The sequence below is a fragment of the Parasteatoda tepidariorum genome, chromosome 10 (genome assembly GCF_043381705.1).
Source record: "Parasteatoda tepidariorum isolate YZ-2023 chromosome 10, CAS_Ptep_4.0, whole genome shotgun sequence".
NCBI classification, from domain to species: Eukaryota; Metazoa; Arthropoda; class Arachnida; order Araneae; family Theridiidae; genus Parasteatoda; species Parasteatoda tepidariorum.
Window position 1 is genome coordinate 69,754,578 of NC_092213.1, and position 20,537 is coordinate 69,775,114.

A 20,537-nucleotide genomic window follows, 5' to 3' on the forward strand; every position below is an offset into this window, starting at 1 on the left:
TAGTACATAATATGCTACATTTATAACTGTTGTGCGTGCATAACTGCTATGCTTTGCCTTATATACTGTGTAATGGTGGCACAAAATCTCAATATATATATATATATATATGTGTAAAGAAAATTTTGATCAGGTGGGAAAAATTTGATACATTGAGATTTTTTAAAAAGAAGTTTAATATTTTTTGGAATAACTAGAAGATTTGTTAATATTTTTAATTACTATTTAAAATATCAAATTTACACTTCAAAAGAATTTGTTTCTTGTGGTATCATGTATAACATTAATCAAAAGTTTGTTTAGAGTTTACGGAAACCAAACATTAGCTTTTTGTTTAGCTTGGCAAATGAGCTTTGAAAAAATCTTATATCTTTTGACTTCAGGTAAATATCAGTTTGCAAACAAGCAACATATCTTAACATGAATACATTAATCATTAATAAATTGTGCATTATTTCAACAATAACTGTTGATAGGTCAAGGATAATAAAATAAAAATTTAATAACTTCATTTGAAAACACTATCTTTGAAAACTCAAAGCTTATATTAGAATCCAAAACTTTCCAAAAGAAATAGCAATATGACTCCAGCTATATCTGAATTTTTATGGATTGGACCTAACTTAGAAAGCCATATAATCAGATTATTTACTAATTTTAAAACAAAAAAATTAATTTGCTTAGGAAATTTTAATTTAGCAACTATGAAAACAATATCACTCTCCATTGTGCAGCATTTTCTGCCACTTCAGGTAGGCTGATTAGCACTACCACAAAAATTAACTTTACACATATCTTTAATGTATGCTATATGTATACAATTATGAAATAAATAAAAATAACTTACTTTGTCAAAGTTATACTCCTCATCATCCAGTGATACAAAAAATGCTGCCTAAAACATAAAAATTTTTGAATGAAAAAAATTAACAAAACTTAAAAAATCTAAGAAGTAATTATTAAATAATTTAATTACCTTTTCTATGGTATTCAATGAAGCTTTATTTATACCTTTAGAAAAATACCTCTCCCTTGCTTCTGCCCATACAGTTCTAAAAAACAGAAAATATTTATTAATTAAGTATGCCAAAAAGATTTATTACTTAATAACTTTTATATGTTACAGTGTTGCTAAATAACACATTAGACAAAAAAAAAAAATTTAGAATTTAAAGTTTACAAATTTAAGTACATAACAAACATCAAGAACTTTAAAGAGAATAATTTTTAAAAAATATTATATAATTAACCTTTCAATTGCAGTCAATGCACCAACATATTGTTCACCTGCCTGAGGCTCAGACTTATCATTTAAAATCTTCTCAATTTGCCTGAAAAATTAAAAATATGCTCTAAATGTTGCAATGGCTTTGAATAAAAAAACATATCTATCAGCAGTAAAGTTACATAACTAAACATTTCATAAGTTATTTGTTCTACATTCAAATACATATAATCTAGTTTTTATAGAATGTAATAAATGTAATTATTTTTACTTCATAATTTTTTTTTATTAAAATGAAATTTATTTATGTAAAAATATATAAGTGCAAATTCTTATAATTATGTAATTAGTAATTGACTGATATATTGTAAAAAATTGAATTTACAGCTTTATGCTTTGTATGCATTAAAAATTATTCTATTAGGAATGCATGCATATTAATTGGACACAGCACTTAATTAAATTCATTCAGCAAAATTTAATCAATTTTAAGCTTTATAATAAGTAAGTATTTATTTAAGTATTGTTGTAGTAAAAGAAATTAACAATGATTGTATCAAACAAAACTTTCCCAAATGCAATTAGGTTGGCTAGTCAGGTCACAAATATATTCTAACAAAAATAAACATACTAACATAGATTGCGGCTGAATCATAATATTTAGCTTGAAAAAACACTGATGTTTAGTTTTAGAACCAAAGACGAAATATACTTGCTACCATGCCATGGAAAAATATCTGAACTGAAATTTATCTTTTTTGTTCTGGAATCAAATACCTTTAAAAAAATCTTAGAATCTTTCTGAAAATTAAACATAATTCATTCAATAAATTGAGCAGCTTCACTTTATGCTAATTTATTACTGACCTTCAACTATTAAGTTTAAGTATTTTCAATAGCAAAACAAATCATAAGAAAAAAAACTTGCTCAATTGTTAAAAATTAAAATTAATTAATAAAATACATTTTAAAATAGTACAGCTACCTTTGTAATTCAATGGGTTGCAATAGACGACCCATATAATAAACAGGAATTTTAAAAAAACGACCTCTATGGTAAGCAACAATGTGCTGACTATCATCCAAATGAACAAGCTTATCTGAAAATAAATATTCAATACAGATTATTTATAAACATATTTAAACTTTAATATTCAGTAGAAGATCAGCAAAATACGAACCAGTTTCTTTCCCTGGTATGCGAGTGGTGTTAAAAATACGTTCATATTGAGCAGAACATAGAGGCACGACATTTTGGACCATTATCTAAAAAATTGAAATCAGTAGTTAAAAGAGCATATGGGTGAAGACTTTGAAAACAATTTAGATTTTTAAGGGAAAGGTCTTAATTCAATCTTAATTAGGTGTATGATTCAATGTCGATAAATTTTTCCAAGTCATAAAATACCAGAGATGGCCATGGTGTTCAACTCCATAGCCCTGTAATTCTGAAGCATTGGGACTTCTTTGAGGACTTTTGATCGAATCCAAATTTGGTTTACATGGAGAGGCAATCCACAAAAGCCTCTCAAGATTAGTCTGATGTCAAAGGGATTCTGACTCATGATCCCTCTATTACTAAGGATATATTTATGTTAGTACTGTGGTTAGTGCAAAACGGAGGCAGAATTCATATCGACAAGTCACTGCCTGAATTTGAACGTGGGTCAGCTCATTGGAAAGTGAGCACTCAATTCATTGAGCCATCACAACTTAAGCGATAGGGTTAGAGTGTTTTTGGAGTGGAAGAGAGCTCTACTCGCATTTGACAACAAAATGCCAGAAATGTGAGTGCTGATAAATTTAAATGGCGTTCTAAAGATAAAAACTACCATTATTACAGTAACTAGGACTGGGCTATAAATCGATGTATCGAGACATATCGATTTAACGAATATATCGGCAAGACGATACAGCGACTTTCATTCAAGGAGATGCATCAGAAATCTGATTTAAGCCATTTAGTGAAGACAACGAGCGCAAAACGATATAGCGATATAAGTCACGCAAGGATATAAGAACGCTATAGCAATATAAGACTCTTCTCTTACGTTCCGATGTCGACTCGAGCTGTGGAAAACGATGTTCGTTTCGTTATGTTGAAATGGCCTTGATTGGTGAGCTGTAGAATCAGAATCAGAGTTTTGAGAACACATATCCTTATATCGCATGTTCCTTTTCGCACCTCTTAGCTTTTTTTTCGTTGTCGCGACTTTTCTGGTAGATTATTTTCAGTGGGACTAACTTCGTGATCGCCGATGTTACCTTGTTCTGAAGGCAATCTATTATTGAAAAGAATATATAAAGAAGAGTTTCTTCATTAATTAGATAAGTTTTTTCTTAAAAAAACCTCTTTTTATTTTTAAATGTGAAAATTATCGGCAATCTAATTTAGGCGCCCATAAAGAATTGAATTTGTTAGGTTATTTTTTTACTTTCTTTTAATTTATTAAAAACTTTTTGGATGCAACTTCTAATAATTTAATGAGTTTTTATTACTGATTTTAAATTTATAAATCTTGTTGTTTTTATTTTTAGAAATAAAGTTAAAACAAAATTTATTTTTGTCACTTGGATTTGGACATAAGTCAATTAACTTTGTTTATACAAAAAAATTTGAAAAGTTTGCGCATTTTATTCATTTTTTTAAATCATTTAGCACTTCGTTTTATTAGAGAGTATAAATTTTTTTTAAAAAAAAATTCTTTTCATATTATTTGTTAATTAGCTAAATATATTATCGAATATCACAATTTTTTTATTTTTAAGAAATTAAATCTTACTTTGTTTTTCGTTCATAATTCGGTCATTATTTAATTTAATTTAATTATTTATCTGAAATGATAAGGTCCCGCAGTGGACTGATCGTTAAGACACGGTTCCCTGCAGATCACCGAAGTCAAGCATCACTGGCTGCGGTCAGTGTGCGGGTGAGTGACCACTTGGATCAGTCTGCGTAGGGACCGAGGGTGTGCGGTATTGGTCCTCGTTAAACTGTTCTACCGTAAAGTGCTCGACTTCGCGTGCAGGTCGTCGAGCTACCGAAGCGGGGGTGCCATCCCATCTGCAGAGGATCAAAATTGTGATGGCATGTCTTCGGATCATCCTCAGGGATGTTTCCCAGACCGTCGCCAATAGCCCATTGTGCAGCTCTAGTGTGACGTAAATGAACTATAATAGAACTATAATAACTGAAATGATAATAATAAAAAATAGTGTTTTAAAAGCGTTTTTTTTTTTAAATTTATTTAGCACTTTGTTTTAAACATACAAATAATTTTTAACGTTTCATTTAGAAATTGAACATTACGATCGAACTTAATAATTATGTAATTATTTATGCATAATAGTACAAGAAAATATTAATTTGTAAAAAACGCTTTAAAAAAAGTTTTTAACACTTTGTTTTACGCGTATTATGAATTTCTAAACAAACATTTCAATAAATATTTTAAGTAAGATTTGTACATTGTAGTCAATTTATTTAATATCTTTCTTAAGCAAAACATATATATCTTCAAATTTATAAATTGATTTAAATCAATCTGAGTATGAAGTTTTGATAGAAATCTGACTTTCTGTGCCTTACAAATAAATGAAATTCAAAAATACTATATCGCGATACATCGCTATATCGTGATGTAAAACTGACAATGCATCACGATACATAATTTCTAATATCGCCCAGTCCTAACAGTAACATATATCAATTTGAACTTTAATAGGTAATGATTTAATCACTACAAATATAACAATCAACTTTTTTTTTTAAATTCTTGAAAAAGTGTTTTTTTTCTTCATTAAATCAGACTTAGCACTTAAATTTTCAAAATTTGTCTTTAAAAAATAAAAATAAAATAAATTTTTGTGAATGATTATATCTTTTACAAATAGGATAATGATGCAATACAGTTTAATTTGAAAAAAGTAACACTGTGCATAATTTCTTACTGGTCTTATAGTCTGCCTGTCAACAAATCGCCTGAATAAGAATGCACAGTGGATCATGATTGCAGCTCTTGCAGCCTGAACATTGGTGGGGTGAACTAGCATGGCATCCTGTTAAAAGAGAAAATTTATAATATTGAATAAATATTTTATTTTAATTTCAATCAAGATCTACAAAACTACTTGGCAGCTGTTTTTTAAAACATAGTGGAATTATACAAACTGCAAAATATTAACTCTTTACTGATAATATGATTAATATAAAGATTTACAAATGCACTCTTTCCGAAAGTTATACCAATGTGGATATAAAGAGAGTGACAAAATGCGATCACATAACAATGATCAAAATAACATTATAAAACTAGCAATTCTTTATCAGTATTAAGAACATGCACTAACTTTTCAACTTCAAAAGGTATTTCAACAAAATTGACTACTAAAAAAAATATCCTAATCTGCTTCACTATTAATTACTTAGAAAAAAATTACTTATGCTGAAAATTAACTTTTAAAAGCAATAAAAATTAATTTTTATGAATTCTATTTTTTTAGTTAAAAAAAATTAATGGAAAATTTTACTAATCTCTTTAAAAAAGTTTCTGATGCATTATATAATATTTCTATGAGAAAAATATATAAGGTTCACAAACAAAGAATTTTATGCCCCAGGGCTCAAGATCAAAAAGCAGCTTGCAATAGTTCTTGCACAACCATGCGCAGAACTATTGCATAAAATGAACAATGAATGAGAACTATTGAAAAAGCAGACTATATGTTCTATCTATTTGTGTTCATTATCAAAAATTTACAAATAATAATGAGAAATAAGATTGCAGCATTTTATTTATTTTATGTCTTATATCTTCTAACAGCATTCAAGTTAAAAACAAAACAAAAATTCTCAGTAGGTATTTATCAATAAAAGCTTTAAAAACAAATAAAAGCTTTAAATATTAATAAAAAAATATATAATTAAAAATATCTCTTAACAGGAAAAAAAATTTAAAAAGCACTGTCTGCAACTGTTATATTTTATGAATTTCATAATAGATTTAAAACCTAATTTCGTAAAAAAAAAAAAAAATTTATTAAATAAAGATATTTTTTAAATTTATATGTTAAAGTTAAACAATATAATAACAGCATTTACAACAGCAAAACATAGGTATAAAAAGCATGGTTTTAAAATTGACTAACTAGTGACACAAAGAACAAACTGATTTACAATTTTATGACTTTGATTTTTCTCATTATTCGAAAATTATACAATTTCCACACATTAAGATATTAATTAGTAATATAAAATCAAAAATATTCCAGACTCATAATATTAATTGATTTTATTCTGATGAAATCCTTGAAACCTTTATGAAAAATACAAAAATAATTTTATACTTTCTAGAAAAAAATTTTAAACGACCTCTATGGTAAGCAACAATGTGCTGACTATCATCCAAATGAACAAGCTTATCTGAAAATAAATATTCAATACAGATTATTTATAAACATATTTAAACTTTAATATTCAGTAGAAGATCAGCAAAATACGAACCAGTTTCTTTCCCTGGTATGCGAGTGGTGTTAAAAATACGTTCATATTGAGCAGAACATAGANAAACAGTACTACCTGCAACTGTTATCTTTTATGTATTTCATAATAGATTTAAAATCTAATTATACAAAAAAAAATTTTAAAAAAAAATGAAATTAAATAAAGATATTTTTCAAATTTATATTTTAAAGTTAAACATTATGATGACAGCATTTACAACAAAGCATAGGTATAAAAAGCATGGTTTCAAAACTGACTAACTATTGACACAAAGAACAAACTGATTTACAGTTTAATGATTTTGATTTTTCTCATTATTTCATTTGAAAATTATACAATTTCCACGCATTAAGAAATTAATTAGTAATATAAAATCAAAAATATTCCAGACTTATAATATTAATTGATTTTACTCTGACGAAATCCTTGGCACCTTGATGGGAAACAAAACAAAAATAATTTTATACTTTCTAGAAAAAAATTTTAAAAAAAATGTTTTTTTAAAAAAATCATGAGAAAAATATTTACTCACAACTGCGTAAAAATTGCTGTTGATCATCAAAGGACCTCTACCACGCAAATAAATGAATTCTTCCCACCAATCAGACACCTAGATTATTATTAAAAAAATAAAAGTAAATATAATCTGAAAATAAAAATACAATCTCCTCATGCAATAATAAAAACATTCATTCAAAATTTAAGAACAATATTCACAACCTATTTCTCTAAGAATAACACTTCAAACAACTGAACGTAAAAATACATTGGAAAATTTAAGTCAAAAGCTTAAAAGAAGTTGAATTATGCTACGATAAAATAAAGAAATCATAATAATGTTTTCTTTCACTCATTACTTGGCTATAAATAACAAAGAAATAATATTTTTCAATAAAAATTGAATTCTTGTTTCATTGGATAAAACGGAGAAAATAAGTTTATTTAAGTAAAAGTTACTTAAGATATCTTTATAACATAAAACAAAATATCTTTATAACATAAATATCTAAAAATATCTTTAAACCTTAAAACAAAAGCTGATACCACTTTTCTTATTTAAAAAAATATGCATTTCATTTGCACATAGCCAAAGAGCTTTGCCATTAAAGTTTATAACATATACAAAAAAATAAAATAATAAAAAAAAACGGAAAATATGTCACAAAAAACTTATTGAATATTCTTTTCATTGAATTTTAATTTTTCCATCCTCATTTTATTTGAAAAAAATAAAAAAAGGTAAATAAATAAAAAAAATTTGATAAATTTTACAAGAAATTGAGTCCTAAAAAGGTTTATGTGAAAATAAAATTCAAAGTTGCTGCTATAACACTACAAATTAAAGAACTTATTAGTAAATATCCAAATATCTTTCAAAAAGAGAGAAGTTAAAACTTTAACAAAAAACCAACCCAAAAAATATTAAATGCTTATCATTCAAATAATTGTACAAATATATGATACCTTCCAAGAAAAAGCAAAATCTAACCTGAAAAAATACCATTAAACTATTAACAGAGAAAGACTAAACACTAATAGCATTTATCAGAAAAATATTTTGGGGAATGTTAAACACAAAATAAATGATTCAGAGCTTTAACAAAACTACATACAAGAACAAGTTTTAAAATTTTACAACACTTTTTGAACATTAATTGATATTAAGGAAAATAATCAATATGAAATATTAAAATGCAAAGCTAAAGAACAGCACTACAAACTGGAAAATAAATGCAAACCTTGATAAAATTAGGATTAAAATAATCAAATAAAATACAATTACATAATTTGTAGCCCACCAAGACTTAAGGATTAAATAACGCTGTAATTTCTTCCCAATTCCATTTTGGAAATCCTCAGCTAAAGCTTCCATCTTCTTATATTTTTCTTCATCCACAAGGGGTTTTACAGAAAGGAGGTACTATAAATTTTAAAAAAAGTAATATTTTAATGTGTAAAAGAAAAATTTATTGCAATAATGGTAAAACAATCTCAATTTTCATGTAACAGAATAGGAAATCCTTTTAAAATTTTTATAAATAATTTAAAATTAGCAAAACAAACAAGATGCATAGCTTACACATAACATAAACAGGATGCATAGCAGTTTACACAAAAGGAAAAAATTTCCTACAATAATGATAAAATAACGCTATTAACTATTTTCTTAATTGACTGCTTCTTTTCATGAGTAACTTAAAATCAGCAGAGTCAACAGTACACATGAAATAAATATAATAATTCAGTTATTCTCAAAAAACTTAACTAGTTATAATTTGAGAAAAATTAGGTATGCATTTTTTGTTCTATACTTTTTAACCCTTTCAAAGGTGATGGGATTAAAACTGACTCATTTACTTCTGACATTATAAAGAAACTGACAATAATATAACGAAAGTAATTCTTCTGACAATATAAAATAAATTATTGTTTTTACCTTTTAAACTATGCCATTTCACATTTCATTAAGTAATTTAAAAAATATAACTTAGAACCAATCATTTCAGAGGAAAGAAGATTTTCCCGGACAAGACTAGAACACATGTTCCCTTCGAAAACTTCTCGGATGTCATGTTAACACCGAGACACATGCCATGGAATTGGGAATGATGCCACTTAAGGATAACCTAAGATCTGTTCTCTATAGTCGAGAGGCACCGCAACAGTGCAGACTTTCGATGCTCTTTGAAAATCCATGGACACGAAAACAACAAATCATAATACATTTTTAGAGAGTTAGAATAAGACATGAAATTCATGGTTGGGGAAATAATGCAGCCTCTGAACTCCTATGACTGGAGCATGCTGGTAGAAGTCTGACTTGGCTCCTTCGCCTGTTAACTTTAGCTGAGTGTAATGGAACGGCCTTCTCCGCATGGGTGACCCTTCCAGGAGTAAAGCTCCAGACGTACATCGCCCGTTCTACTCAGTGTCACCCCCGAAAAAGAAGACAATGTTTCCTGGGTCGTACCCCCCAAGCATCACTGGTACCAGAACACCCGTCCAGGAGATGCACTCAACATTCAGTGCAACCGCAAAGATCAGACGGCGCTTACCAGCGCCCACCTTAAGTCTCTTTCTTTCGAGGGTAGTGTTAAAATCTTCCCAAACTGCCCCAGGTGCCACAACATGTAGGCTTCTCCCCAACATATCCTGGACTGGACAAGAGGGACATTCTAGAAAACCCACTTTTGGTAGCCAACTTCCTCCGGGTCATGTATTTCATGGACATTGTTTAGCCCTGCTAATTTTGGGGATTAGGAAGAAGGAGACCTATGCATTTTAAAAATAGGAAAATTATAAGTACACACCCAAAACATTTGTTTAACTAGAAAGTATGTGCTACACTTACTCTATCCATTGTTTTCTCTAATTGCGGCACAGGCAAGTTAGGAAGCGAGCCTTGAAAACTGAAGAGCTGGGGTTTTCTCTTAACAATAAAGCTAACTACAGCCTAAAAAAATAATGAAATAATAAATGACATTTATATATAAAAATATCAATGCACAAAATATAAAAATAACTTGATGGAAAGCAAAAATAGATTTTAAATTTTTTTAAGGAGATATTCTGATGGAATGCCTGAAACTTCTGAAGGTTCAAGCCACAAACATAATAAGAAAAATTAGCAGCTATGAAAGTAGATGGATTTTATTTAAAGCTGTTTTTTATCAGTTCTTTCATAATATAAAAAAGCGTCCAATAGTGAATAATATATTATTTTTGCAACTTATGTGATCTTGTAATGTTTAAGCAGAAGATAAAGTTTTGTTCATCTCTAGTTAGTGTCTTCGATGCAGATCATGAAAATGTGGCAAAACATCAACCCTGTGGCAGAATTTTATTGGGCTTTCTACCACAAACCTGTCTAGCATGATTATCTTTCCGCAAGATACTTTTAATGAAAACAAATATACATGCAAAAATGAAAACCAAAATTTTTTACTTCATTATTCTCAAATGAGAATAGAAAAACCATTTCCCCCATCAATGCGTGAGAAAGACATATCTTATGAATATAATTCTGGTGGGAAAAATATCTTTCAAAAATTTTTACAGAAATAAAACTATTTTTTACTTCATTGTTCTTTAATTTTTCCTTATTCTTAAATGAGAATAGAAAACCACAAGAATTTCTTTCTCCTCTGTTGCGCGAAAAAGGCATGTTTTGAATATAATTCCAAAACAAAAAAATCTTCCGAAAATTTCTGCAGAAAAGAATAACAAGGTTAAAAACTAAAGGAAAAATGTCTCTGCAGGAACTCTGTCACGTTCGGCGACAACATCGCCACGATTCTGCCACTAGGAACATCAATATGTATAAAAAACAGTTTAAACAGCATTTCTGATTTAATTTTTTTTAATGTTTAGAAAACAACTCCATTACAGTTTAGAACTCATAAAAAAATTAGATTTTTTTTGTTTTTTTGGTTTCAATGATTTTAATCCAAAATTCTCACCAAATCCCTGATGTGATCCCTGTTTAATCCAAAATTCTCACCAATTTTGGAAAAAGTTTGATAATTTTTTATTTCTAATTATTTTAAAATAAAGTAAGTTTTTTTCAGCCAGATAGATAAATAAAATAAGGTTTGCTTCTAGTAAATAAAATAAGACCTTCAAAATGAGGATTTTTTCACTCTCATACTTTCACATCAGGGTTTAAAAAAATACCTGGGTTTCCCACACCTCCCCCCCCCAAAAAAATTTTTTTTATTATGTTTATAAATTACTAAAAAAATTTTTAAAAATTCAGCCCAGTTTTTTTTAATTTTTTTTAGTTTGTGGGTGGGTTAAAAGCCCAACATATTAACACTTTACAGCTTATCGTACACAATTTACAGCTTAATCGTTCACAAAAGAAGTCCAAGCCTATACTTACAAGCCATAATCGGGTTCTGATGGATATACGCCCAGAGCGTGCCTGGTACATCCAGCCTTTGTAAGAGAATAGCATTTTGGTCAAATAACGTACCAGTGTGATAAACAAAAACCATAAAATGAGTGCATATCCAATGTAGAAGGCTGCTATACTCATCAAACAAACCAAAGGATTGCTAAAAATATAAATAGTATCAATTATTGAAATTTCCCAGTATTATAAACCTTTTAAAATTTTTAAGTGTTAACAGTTCTTGTTAACTAAAAAGCGGGGCAATAAATTTCAGTACCAAAATTTTTGCTTGCCTCTATTTTCACGAAAAATATAGACAATTTTTTAAATGTTAATAGATTTAGTATAAAGAACTTTTAGATGACCAAATTCATAAAAGAATGTAGGAAAAGAAAAACTGAAACACGTTTATTGTTTAAAAAAGACTGACATCAGCTTAAAAATTTTTTCAAGAATTCCAATATTAATCCACTTATTTTTGAAAGACATTACAGGAAAGAAAAAAAAAACAGAAAAATAATACATCAGAATCATGGTCCCATATTTTTAACACTTACATATTTGCATTCCGCTCGGTTTTAAAACTAAAATACTAAATGCCAACAAAATCAGGCCTAGCATCAAACTCTGCAGGGAGAGAGAAGGGGTCAATTTATAGAAATTCTGATAATTCATCAAGTTAGACTTTGACAAATCAAGAAAAACAGTGGAAGCTTAAATTAAATAAGCAACTAAGTATTAATTTTTTTTTAAAAAAAATACCAATTACTCTAAACAATGTAAAAATCTCTATTTCTTCATTTGATTTGATGTTTTGCTTTCTCCTGTTTCGTCATTTTTATTATTGTCTACAGTAACAACTTTCTCAAAATTAACAGTTTTTTTGTATTTATTAATTAAATTAGTAGATTTTTTCCAACCATATGGGTGAGAATTCTTATTTTTGCTCATATATCTTACATACCTACTTTTATACGAATGTATGACTTAGTCAACTTCTTTTCAAACGTAACAATCACTTTTTTAGCTTTAAAAAATAGTTTAAAATATTCAGGAAAAAACTAGGGTTAAATTATTTTAAGTGATTAAAAGTACTTTCGGAAATCAAGGATCACCAAGAAGGTATTCTGCTAAAAACGTTGTTCTTTTCTATTACTAGTATAGCAAATACATAGAGAATTCAGGGGTTTTTTTTGTGATATTTGAAGATTCGTATTATTAAAGTTTGAAATATCTAGTTGGACTGCATCAGAGTTTGTATTAAATTAATTTTTTAAAGAAATCATTTATTTAAAAATTTACAAAGCATTTAATTAGATTGTTTACGTTTAGTGATTTTCAAAGTTTTAAATTTTAACATTTAATATATTTTAACTCAAAACATTAGACTGCTACCTTTTTTTAAATAAATTGCATCAATTTCTAAATGACACTTTTGTATTTTTTATAATGTAAACTGCGAACAAAATGAAAATTTATTGCAATCATTTAATATCATTCATTTATTTATTTGTTTTACTAGAGAACAAAAAAAAGTTGAAATTAATTTTGAGACTTGTTTTCTTAAACTTGTTTTTCGGAATGATACATTTTTGTACCATTTTGAATCATTTGCATGAACAAATCGATTATTTAATGCAAGGATATATAGTTTGAAATTTTTATTAGTAAAAAATTTTTTTTAATAATAATTAAAATATAACCATATTTATAAAAAAAAAAGTATAGAAAATTTTATTAACTATGCACTGAACTGTGAAGCATTCCTAAAAAAGATGGTTAAATAAAAAAAAATCACTTTTTACTTCGTTGATCAAATATAGTTTGAAATTTATTGCNAAACAGTATATTAAGTTACAATGTTAACTGAGAAAAATGATTATTAAAATCTAAGTTTGAATTTTATTCTAATCGACATTAATAATAAAAAATTTGTGATCTTTTAATTGAGTAGATTTAAGTTTTTATGTAACAATCCGCTTATCCTTAAGAAACAAAATCAATAACAATCTAACTGTGTAACAATCCAAAACTTAAAAAAAAAAAATTACATTGCGGGAAAACAAGTTATAAATAGTTACGTAATATTTAACTTTCTTGTTAGGAGCAAATCATGCATTATTTAGAACTCAGAAATGAAAATTAAAAATATTTCTGAAAAAACTTGGTTTTTCTTCAAAAACTCAATAAATCTCAGGTTTTTGATATAAAACCTAGGTGGGATAGGATTTTTCAAACCCTGTTTATTACATATCTGTCTAATTTTTAGTACAATCAAGAATTTTGAAAAATGCTGCTGCTTTACAGTTACAGTTACTTATTACACACTGAAATATTATACAAATTTATTTAATTCTTTCAAGATTTATGGAAATAATTTTCATTATGGATTCTAGATCAAAAAATTTTTCTCATACTTCTTTTCTTAGGGTTTTACTTTATTCCTATTAGCAGATGCATTACCAGTAGAACTGAATTTCTTGAATTCTGTAAATTTTGAAGGTCAGTGTGGGTTTCCTACTTAAGTACCTTAGAACTACCCCCTAAAAAGCACTATCTCTTCCATCTGCAGTATTTCCCTTGTCCACACTCTATTCTTTTCTTTTAGAATGTCACTCTTTTCATAGAGTATCATTCGAGGCAAAAGGCAGAATATATTAATGAAAGAGCCAATATATTAATAATAAAAAAACATGTTTTCTTCTTCTTGCCAGTAGCCATCTCACACACATCACTTCTTATCTCTCTAAAATGCTTTACTCTCCGTGCATGATCTAATTCTAGGTGATAAAAGAACGACTTTTTGTTTTAAAACATTGAACTGAAGAATTGTCCCTATCAACTATAGTGATGCTGAAAAATTAAGCACTTCTAAGAACCTTGTACCAAAACTAAGTACTTTTAAGGGCCCTTATTTTCCAAAATAAAAGTTAAGCAGTTTTTAAGGACTTTTAAGGAGCGTGGGAACCCTGTTTTAGGTTAACAAGAGTTAACAAATTTTGATAACTAAAGCAGGGCAATAAATTTATGTACCAAAATTTTTCATTAAAATATAGACAATTTTTAAAATTTTAATGGATGTAGTATAAAGAACTTTTAGATGACCAAATTCCTAAAAAAATGTAGGAAAAGACAGGGTATTTGCTACATTTTAGATTTTCAAATTCATGACTTTTCATAACTTTCCATGATTAATTCCAAAATTTTTCATGATTTAACGAAGTTACTATTTCCTCTGACAAAAACACAATAAAGTTAAAAAAAAGCATCATGATAACATTAATTGAAATGATAGGTACAGTAGGGAACCGATTATCCGGAACGATCGGGACCATCGCTATTCCGGATAACTGATTTTTCCGGTTTTCTGAATCACTACAAAAAGCCGTCTTTTTATTGTTAAATCCAAAAAAAAAAAATTTTTGGAAATAATCTTAAAAAGAAGAAAAAACGATGAAGTAATACACTAATGATTATATCCAAAATGATGGTAAGGTAAACATCTTTCTAAAAAGAAAGAAAAATCCTAAAATCTTATGAGAGAAAATTTTTTTTTTTTTTTAAATGGCGAGAAAATGTATCGAATTTCGTTCCGGTTTTTTGGTTTCCGGATAACGGGTTCTGTACTGTATAACCAAAACTGTTATATTCAGCATCAGGGGCAGATTAAGCGTACGCGGGGCCTTAGGCCATTCAAATTTTAGGAGCCCTAAGATTAAATTTTTCTCTCGAATATTTTTTATTTTGTCAAATATAAAAGTATTTATATATCTTTTCATTTAGGAAAGCATAGTTAAATTTAAAATAAGTAATAATAAATAAATTTTTACTTTATTTCATTAAATTAGAACTAAAAAATAATAACATTTTGAAAAATCATTGTTTTTCTTAATTTTTCTTATTTTCAAAAAATCCACTTTAAGGGGGTCCCTAATCATTGGGGGCCCCAAGCCATTGCCTAGTCTGGCCTAATGGGTAATCCAGCCCAGCTCAGCATCTTCATATTTATAGATTTTAAATTTAAAAAACAGAGTAAAGAAAGAGTTGAAGCAATAAAATAGCTGGAAAAAAATACAAGAAGCAAATATTTTTCTTTCTTTTTTTCTGCAGAATTATATTCTAAAGATAGTTTTCTCGTTCATCCGAAAGGAATGAAAAATACTTCTTATTTTTCGGTTCTCATTTCAGAATATTAAAAAAAAATTCGCCAATGACTGCCTTGCTTCAGCAAAAATTTTAGATTGGAAAAATAAAAATAAATAAATAATAACAAAAATTTTGAAATCACAGAAGTTTAAAAGATAATTTGCTCTAGAGATGATGTCCCGTTTTTCATTTTTTGAAAAAACACCATCATTTTTAAAGAACACGATAAAAACATTTTATATTTTAATAAAATGTGACTGTGATTGGCTATTTTGTCACAAACTCAGATATTCGGAACACCATGAAATTGGGGGTGGGGGGTAAATTCTATTTCAAACATTAGATTTTTCAGCAACCTAAATCCATGACTATCCATGATTTTTTTTAAAAAATTGTTGAAATCATGACAAATTTTGTTCAATACGGAAATTCATGACTTTCTATGATTTCTCCTGACTTTTCAGGTGCAAAAATAAAAACTGAAACAAGTTTATTTCGAAAAAAAACAAACTAACATCATTTTAAAAAATATTTCAATAATTCCAAAATTAATCCACTTATATTCGAAAGACATAAAAAAAAAAAAAAATAAATAAAAAAAACAGAAAATTAAGAAGATAAAAGGATCATGTTCCCATACTTTTTAATACTACAAAATCAGGCCTAGCATCAAATCCTGCTGTGAGAGAGATGGTCAATTTACGGAAATTCTGATCAAGTCCTCAAGTTGGACCTTGGCAAATTAAAAAAAAAAAGAGACTTAAATAAGTAACTGGTCCCTTTTTCTTCTTCTTTTTTCTTAAAAATCTTCTTATAATAAAAGTTTATCAATGCTAAGAAAGACTTTTGGAAACAGAATTTTCATTAATCTGTCCAAATAACTATTTAAAATTTTGAATCTTCAGAATCCATCAATTTGGGGTGGAAAGATTTATGAGGAGAGTTCTTTAACAACTCACATATTTCAAAGTTATAATGTATAGATTAAATGTATTTTGCTTCCTCAAATATTTTTAAATAAAGTTCAATAACTGAATTTGATCTAAAACAATTTTTAAATTACCCTCTTAAACTAATATGAGATAATGAGAGAGAATAATTTTTTGATGCATATGTCTCAAAAAATTATTATCTCTCATTATCAGAACAAGAGAAAAAATTTTAGTTTATAAAAATAAAAGCATGCTAATAGATAACCTTGAGGCATAAATTTCTTTTTTCTTCAAAAAAAAAGTAAACTAAAAAAATTATTAGTTGACAAACAAGTTGAAGATTTTTATATAGATTAAACTGAAAATTAAAAGATAAACATAAATATTAATATTACATATGATATCACAAATTTAAAAGGGGACACAAAAAAGTTTGTGATATTGAAACTTCAGAACATACAAACTTAAATGTTTTAATTAAAAATATTTTTAAGAATAAAACAAAAACTTGTGTGAAACGATGTGTTTTGAAATTTTAAAAACTATTTTGGTGTTTCAAAATTTTAAAAACTGACACATGTATTAATTTTTAAAAAAAATACCAATTACTCTAACCAATTGCCCTAATCGAATATCTCTAGTTTTTCATTTGAATTAACGTTTTAGTAAAATTCTACTGTTTCATAATTTATAATATTGCCAAGAGATATCATTGATTTTCAAAGTTTTAAATTTAAACATTTAATGTTCAAAATGTTCTAACTCAAAAAATTAGATTGCTACTTTTTGTGAAATAAATTACATCAATTTTGAAATGACATTTTTGTATTTCTTATAATGCAAACTTGGAACAAAATGAAAATTTAAAGCAATTTTTAAATACTATTTATTTATTTTTTACTAAAGAGAAAAAAAAGAAATTAATTTTGAGATTTGTTTTCTTAAATTTGTTTTTCAGAATGATACACTTTTGTACCATTTTGAATAAATTTGAATCATACAAATCAATTATTTAATGCAATGATATATAGTTTGAAATTTTTATTAATAATAATTGTTTTTAATGATAATTAAAATGTAACTATATTTATAGAATAAATATATATAGAAATTTTACTAATTATGCACTGAACTTTGTGAAGCATCACTAAAAAAGATGGTTTAAATAAAAATAAAAAATTTTAAATTTTTTTTCTTGATTGATCAAATATAGTTTGAAATTTATTGCTATAAAATTTTTTTAATAATATAGAATAAATCTTCTAAGAAAATATCTTTAAAAAAATTAATTTTTGATTTATATCAAATATATCAGATTTTATTGATTTCTTTGAAGGAAAAAAAAAACCTAGTAAACTATGGATTGTATTAGAGATTAGAAAAAAAAAACATCTCAATCATTCATTTCACGATCAAAAAGAAAAAGAAAACCAGTTATACAGTTAAACATAACAAAGTAAATGATGTTAATTAAATACTTACTCTGATAAATGTGAAGCTAGGAAGTCAACTAAACCATGGGAAACATCACACTCCTTCCAAGTAAGGAAGGCAATAAGAAGAGAAATGAGAAGAAGACTATAGGGGGAAGCAGGATAAGCACCAGTCCAAAGACTAATCTGTAAGGTGAAAAATACATTATGAATTCATCAACAAAAATCTCTGAAAGAGACAGCTAATATTTCTTGGCAAGAAACAACTTCCTAAAAAAGTAATTAATCTATAAGAAGTTAAGCTTAGATGAAAACATTTCAAAATGAGAATTAAGGAGATTTGAATAAAACAAAGAATTTTATTTTTAGATGAATTGTTTTCTTCCTACTTATTATTTTATGATATTAATTTATATTCTTACATTAGCAATTTAAAAATGTATAATTTTTCAACATTAGTATTCAGATCACTCACAGGCTGTGTTAGCCCAGTGGTCATAGAATCGGACTCTGGTCCAAAGGAGTCGAAATTTGTTCCGCGAATTCGATAAGACCCACTAAGACATGTGATACAAGTGTTTGAAAAATGTGTGGAATTGAAAGTCTTGTGGTTGGCAACTGAGGAGTACCATGGCTACAGGTGTCTGGAGAAAATTTCTTTTTCCTTCAGATCTATGTCTAAATTGAGAAGGGGTTATTTACTTTCTCCTCTCCTGTGTTCTCTTGTCAAATGAAAGGCACACCTGCCAGACTTAATTTGTAAAAAACCAATGGCTGGAGAGCTTGGCTTGCCCAAGTATCATTAGAAACTAAAACAGGTGACTCCCATCAAACCACAAATATACACAAGTAACAAACAATGCCAGTAAGAAAATGCCATCCACCACAAAGGCAAATTTCTCCCAATACTTGATCTACTAGGAGTTCCCTTGTCTCCTGGATTGGGTTTAAAATTGTCTTTTGGCCTATCAGTGTCAACCGTTGAGAGGAAAAAATCTGAACAGAAATTCTTGATAATAAGAGAATGATTTTTTTTTTTTTTACCTCTTTGAAGAGACTTTTTTCTTCCTTACTTATAATTTTGGAATGTGATGTTCAATTTAATATTTAGATAATAAATCAATTTTTTTCTAAACGATTTTATTCATTTTTCTGGGATAAATATCCCTATAACCTATCAAAATTAAGATGTATCTGAAACAGCTATAATACTTTAATTCTACAAAGAATCTATCTCCCACTACTATGGACTAATAATTTGGACTATATTGCTACAATAGGAACCATACTATAATTAAACAATTTTTTCTACGGAAAAAATACAGCTAACAGTAAAGTGATTAATTAAATAGAAAAAAAGAATAGAAAATCATCGTAATTTAACGCTGCACAAACCCAAAATTTATTGATGAATCTTTTCCATGAACGCATGCCACTCTGCCAAACAGCATTGAAGATTTCATGATCATAGTTAATATTGATGCCATCATGGGAAATAGTAAAACTAAAGGCAACAGCAGAGTGTGCCTCTGCCATCTTCACAGAATGCTAAAAAACAAAAAAAGCTCATTAAAGTTAAGTTATACCATAAATAAAAAAGATAAAACTTTGCTATTGTTAGTACTTTAAAACTTTGTTACAGTAAGTTATACCATGAATAAAAATTATAAAATTTTCATGTTACGATAAACATATATAGTTTCAAAAATATTTCAAATGAACTGGCTTCAAAATAGCAATTTTTTATTTACATTATAAATGAACAATTCCACCTTTTAAAAATGTCATATCTACAGACTTTAACTCAGTTTAAAAAATTAGTGTTCAATTTTTGGGAAAATAAGTCCTCACTATCATATAAAATTACCCCAATTTTTAACTTTCATAAGTTTAAAAAAATTTTCAAATTAAAAACTAGTTGCTAATGGATTGATCTAACACAATATGTTATGACTGTAACAGCTAGTTTTTAATTTAAAAAAAAAAAAATGCAAATTTTTTCTAAATATTTTTAACAAACAAAAATTTGGGAATAACATTTATAAACATATTAACATAAAACACCATTTATTACATTAACATAACATTATTCCAAAAATAAATTCAGAATAAAAAAATTTTAAAAATAAAAAGCTGCAAATCCATAAAATGGAGAGATAGTTCTTAGGAACCAATAGTAAAAGAATTCAAAAAATTTCTTTCTAAATTGAAGACGTCTGCTTCGGTGGTCATATTTTTATTTCATTCGTTTTCTTTATTGCTATATTCTTAGGGACCAGTTTGTCAAAAGATTTGGAAACGGTCCAATCTATAAGATTACACCCTATTTGCACAATATACCAGTTACTTTGAAAACAAAATACTTCATAGTTTGTAAGAACTCCCCTAGCCATTCGTCTAGACC

At 27.3% G+C, this 20,537-nt stretch overlaps 1 protein-coding gene across 3 annotated transcripts in view; it reads right to left on the reverse strand.

Moving 5' to 3' along the window:
• Positions 1-20,537, reverse strand: part of LOC107444761 (carnitine O-palmitoyltransferase 1, liver isoform) — a 61,297-nt gene that overhangs the window by 22,071 nt on the left and 18,689 nt on the right. For all 3 annotated transcript variants that reach the window (XM_043051787.2, XM_016058980.3, XM_071186810.1), the window contains exons 2-13: positions 19,529-19,681; positions 18,183-18,319; positions 11,611-11,785; positions 10,081-10,182; positions 8,512-8,649; positions 7,261-7,338; positions 5,177-5,284; positions 2,407-2,491; positions 2,211-2,325; positions 1,251-1,331; positions 977-1,052; positions 848-895 (exon numbers count right to left, since the gene is read on the reverse strand). In XM_043051787.2, the coding sequence (XP_042907721.2) occupies positions 848-895; positions 977-1,052; positions 1,251-1,331; positions 2,211-2,325; positions 2,407-2,491; positions 5,177-5,284; positions 7,261-7,338; positions 8,512-8,649; positions 10,081-10,182; positions 11,611-11,785; positions 18,183-18,319; positions 19,529-19,681 (1,296 nt within the window). The remainder of the gene's footprint in view (positions 1-847; positions 896-976; positions 1,053-1,250; positions 1,332-2,210; positions 2,326-2,406; positions 2,492-5,176; positions 5,285-7,260; positions 7,339-8,511; positions 8,650-10,080; positions 10,183-11,610; positions 11,786-18,182; positions 18,320-19,528; positions 19,682-20,537) is intronic.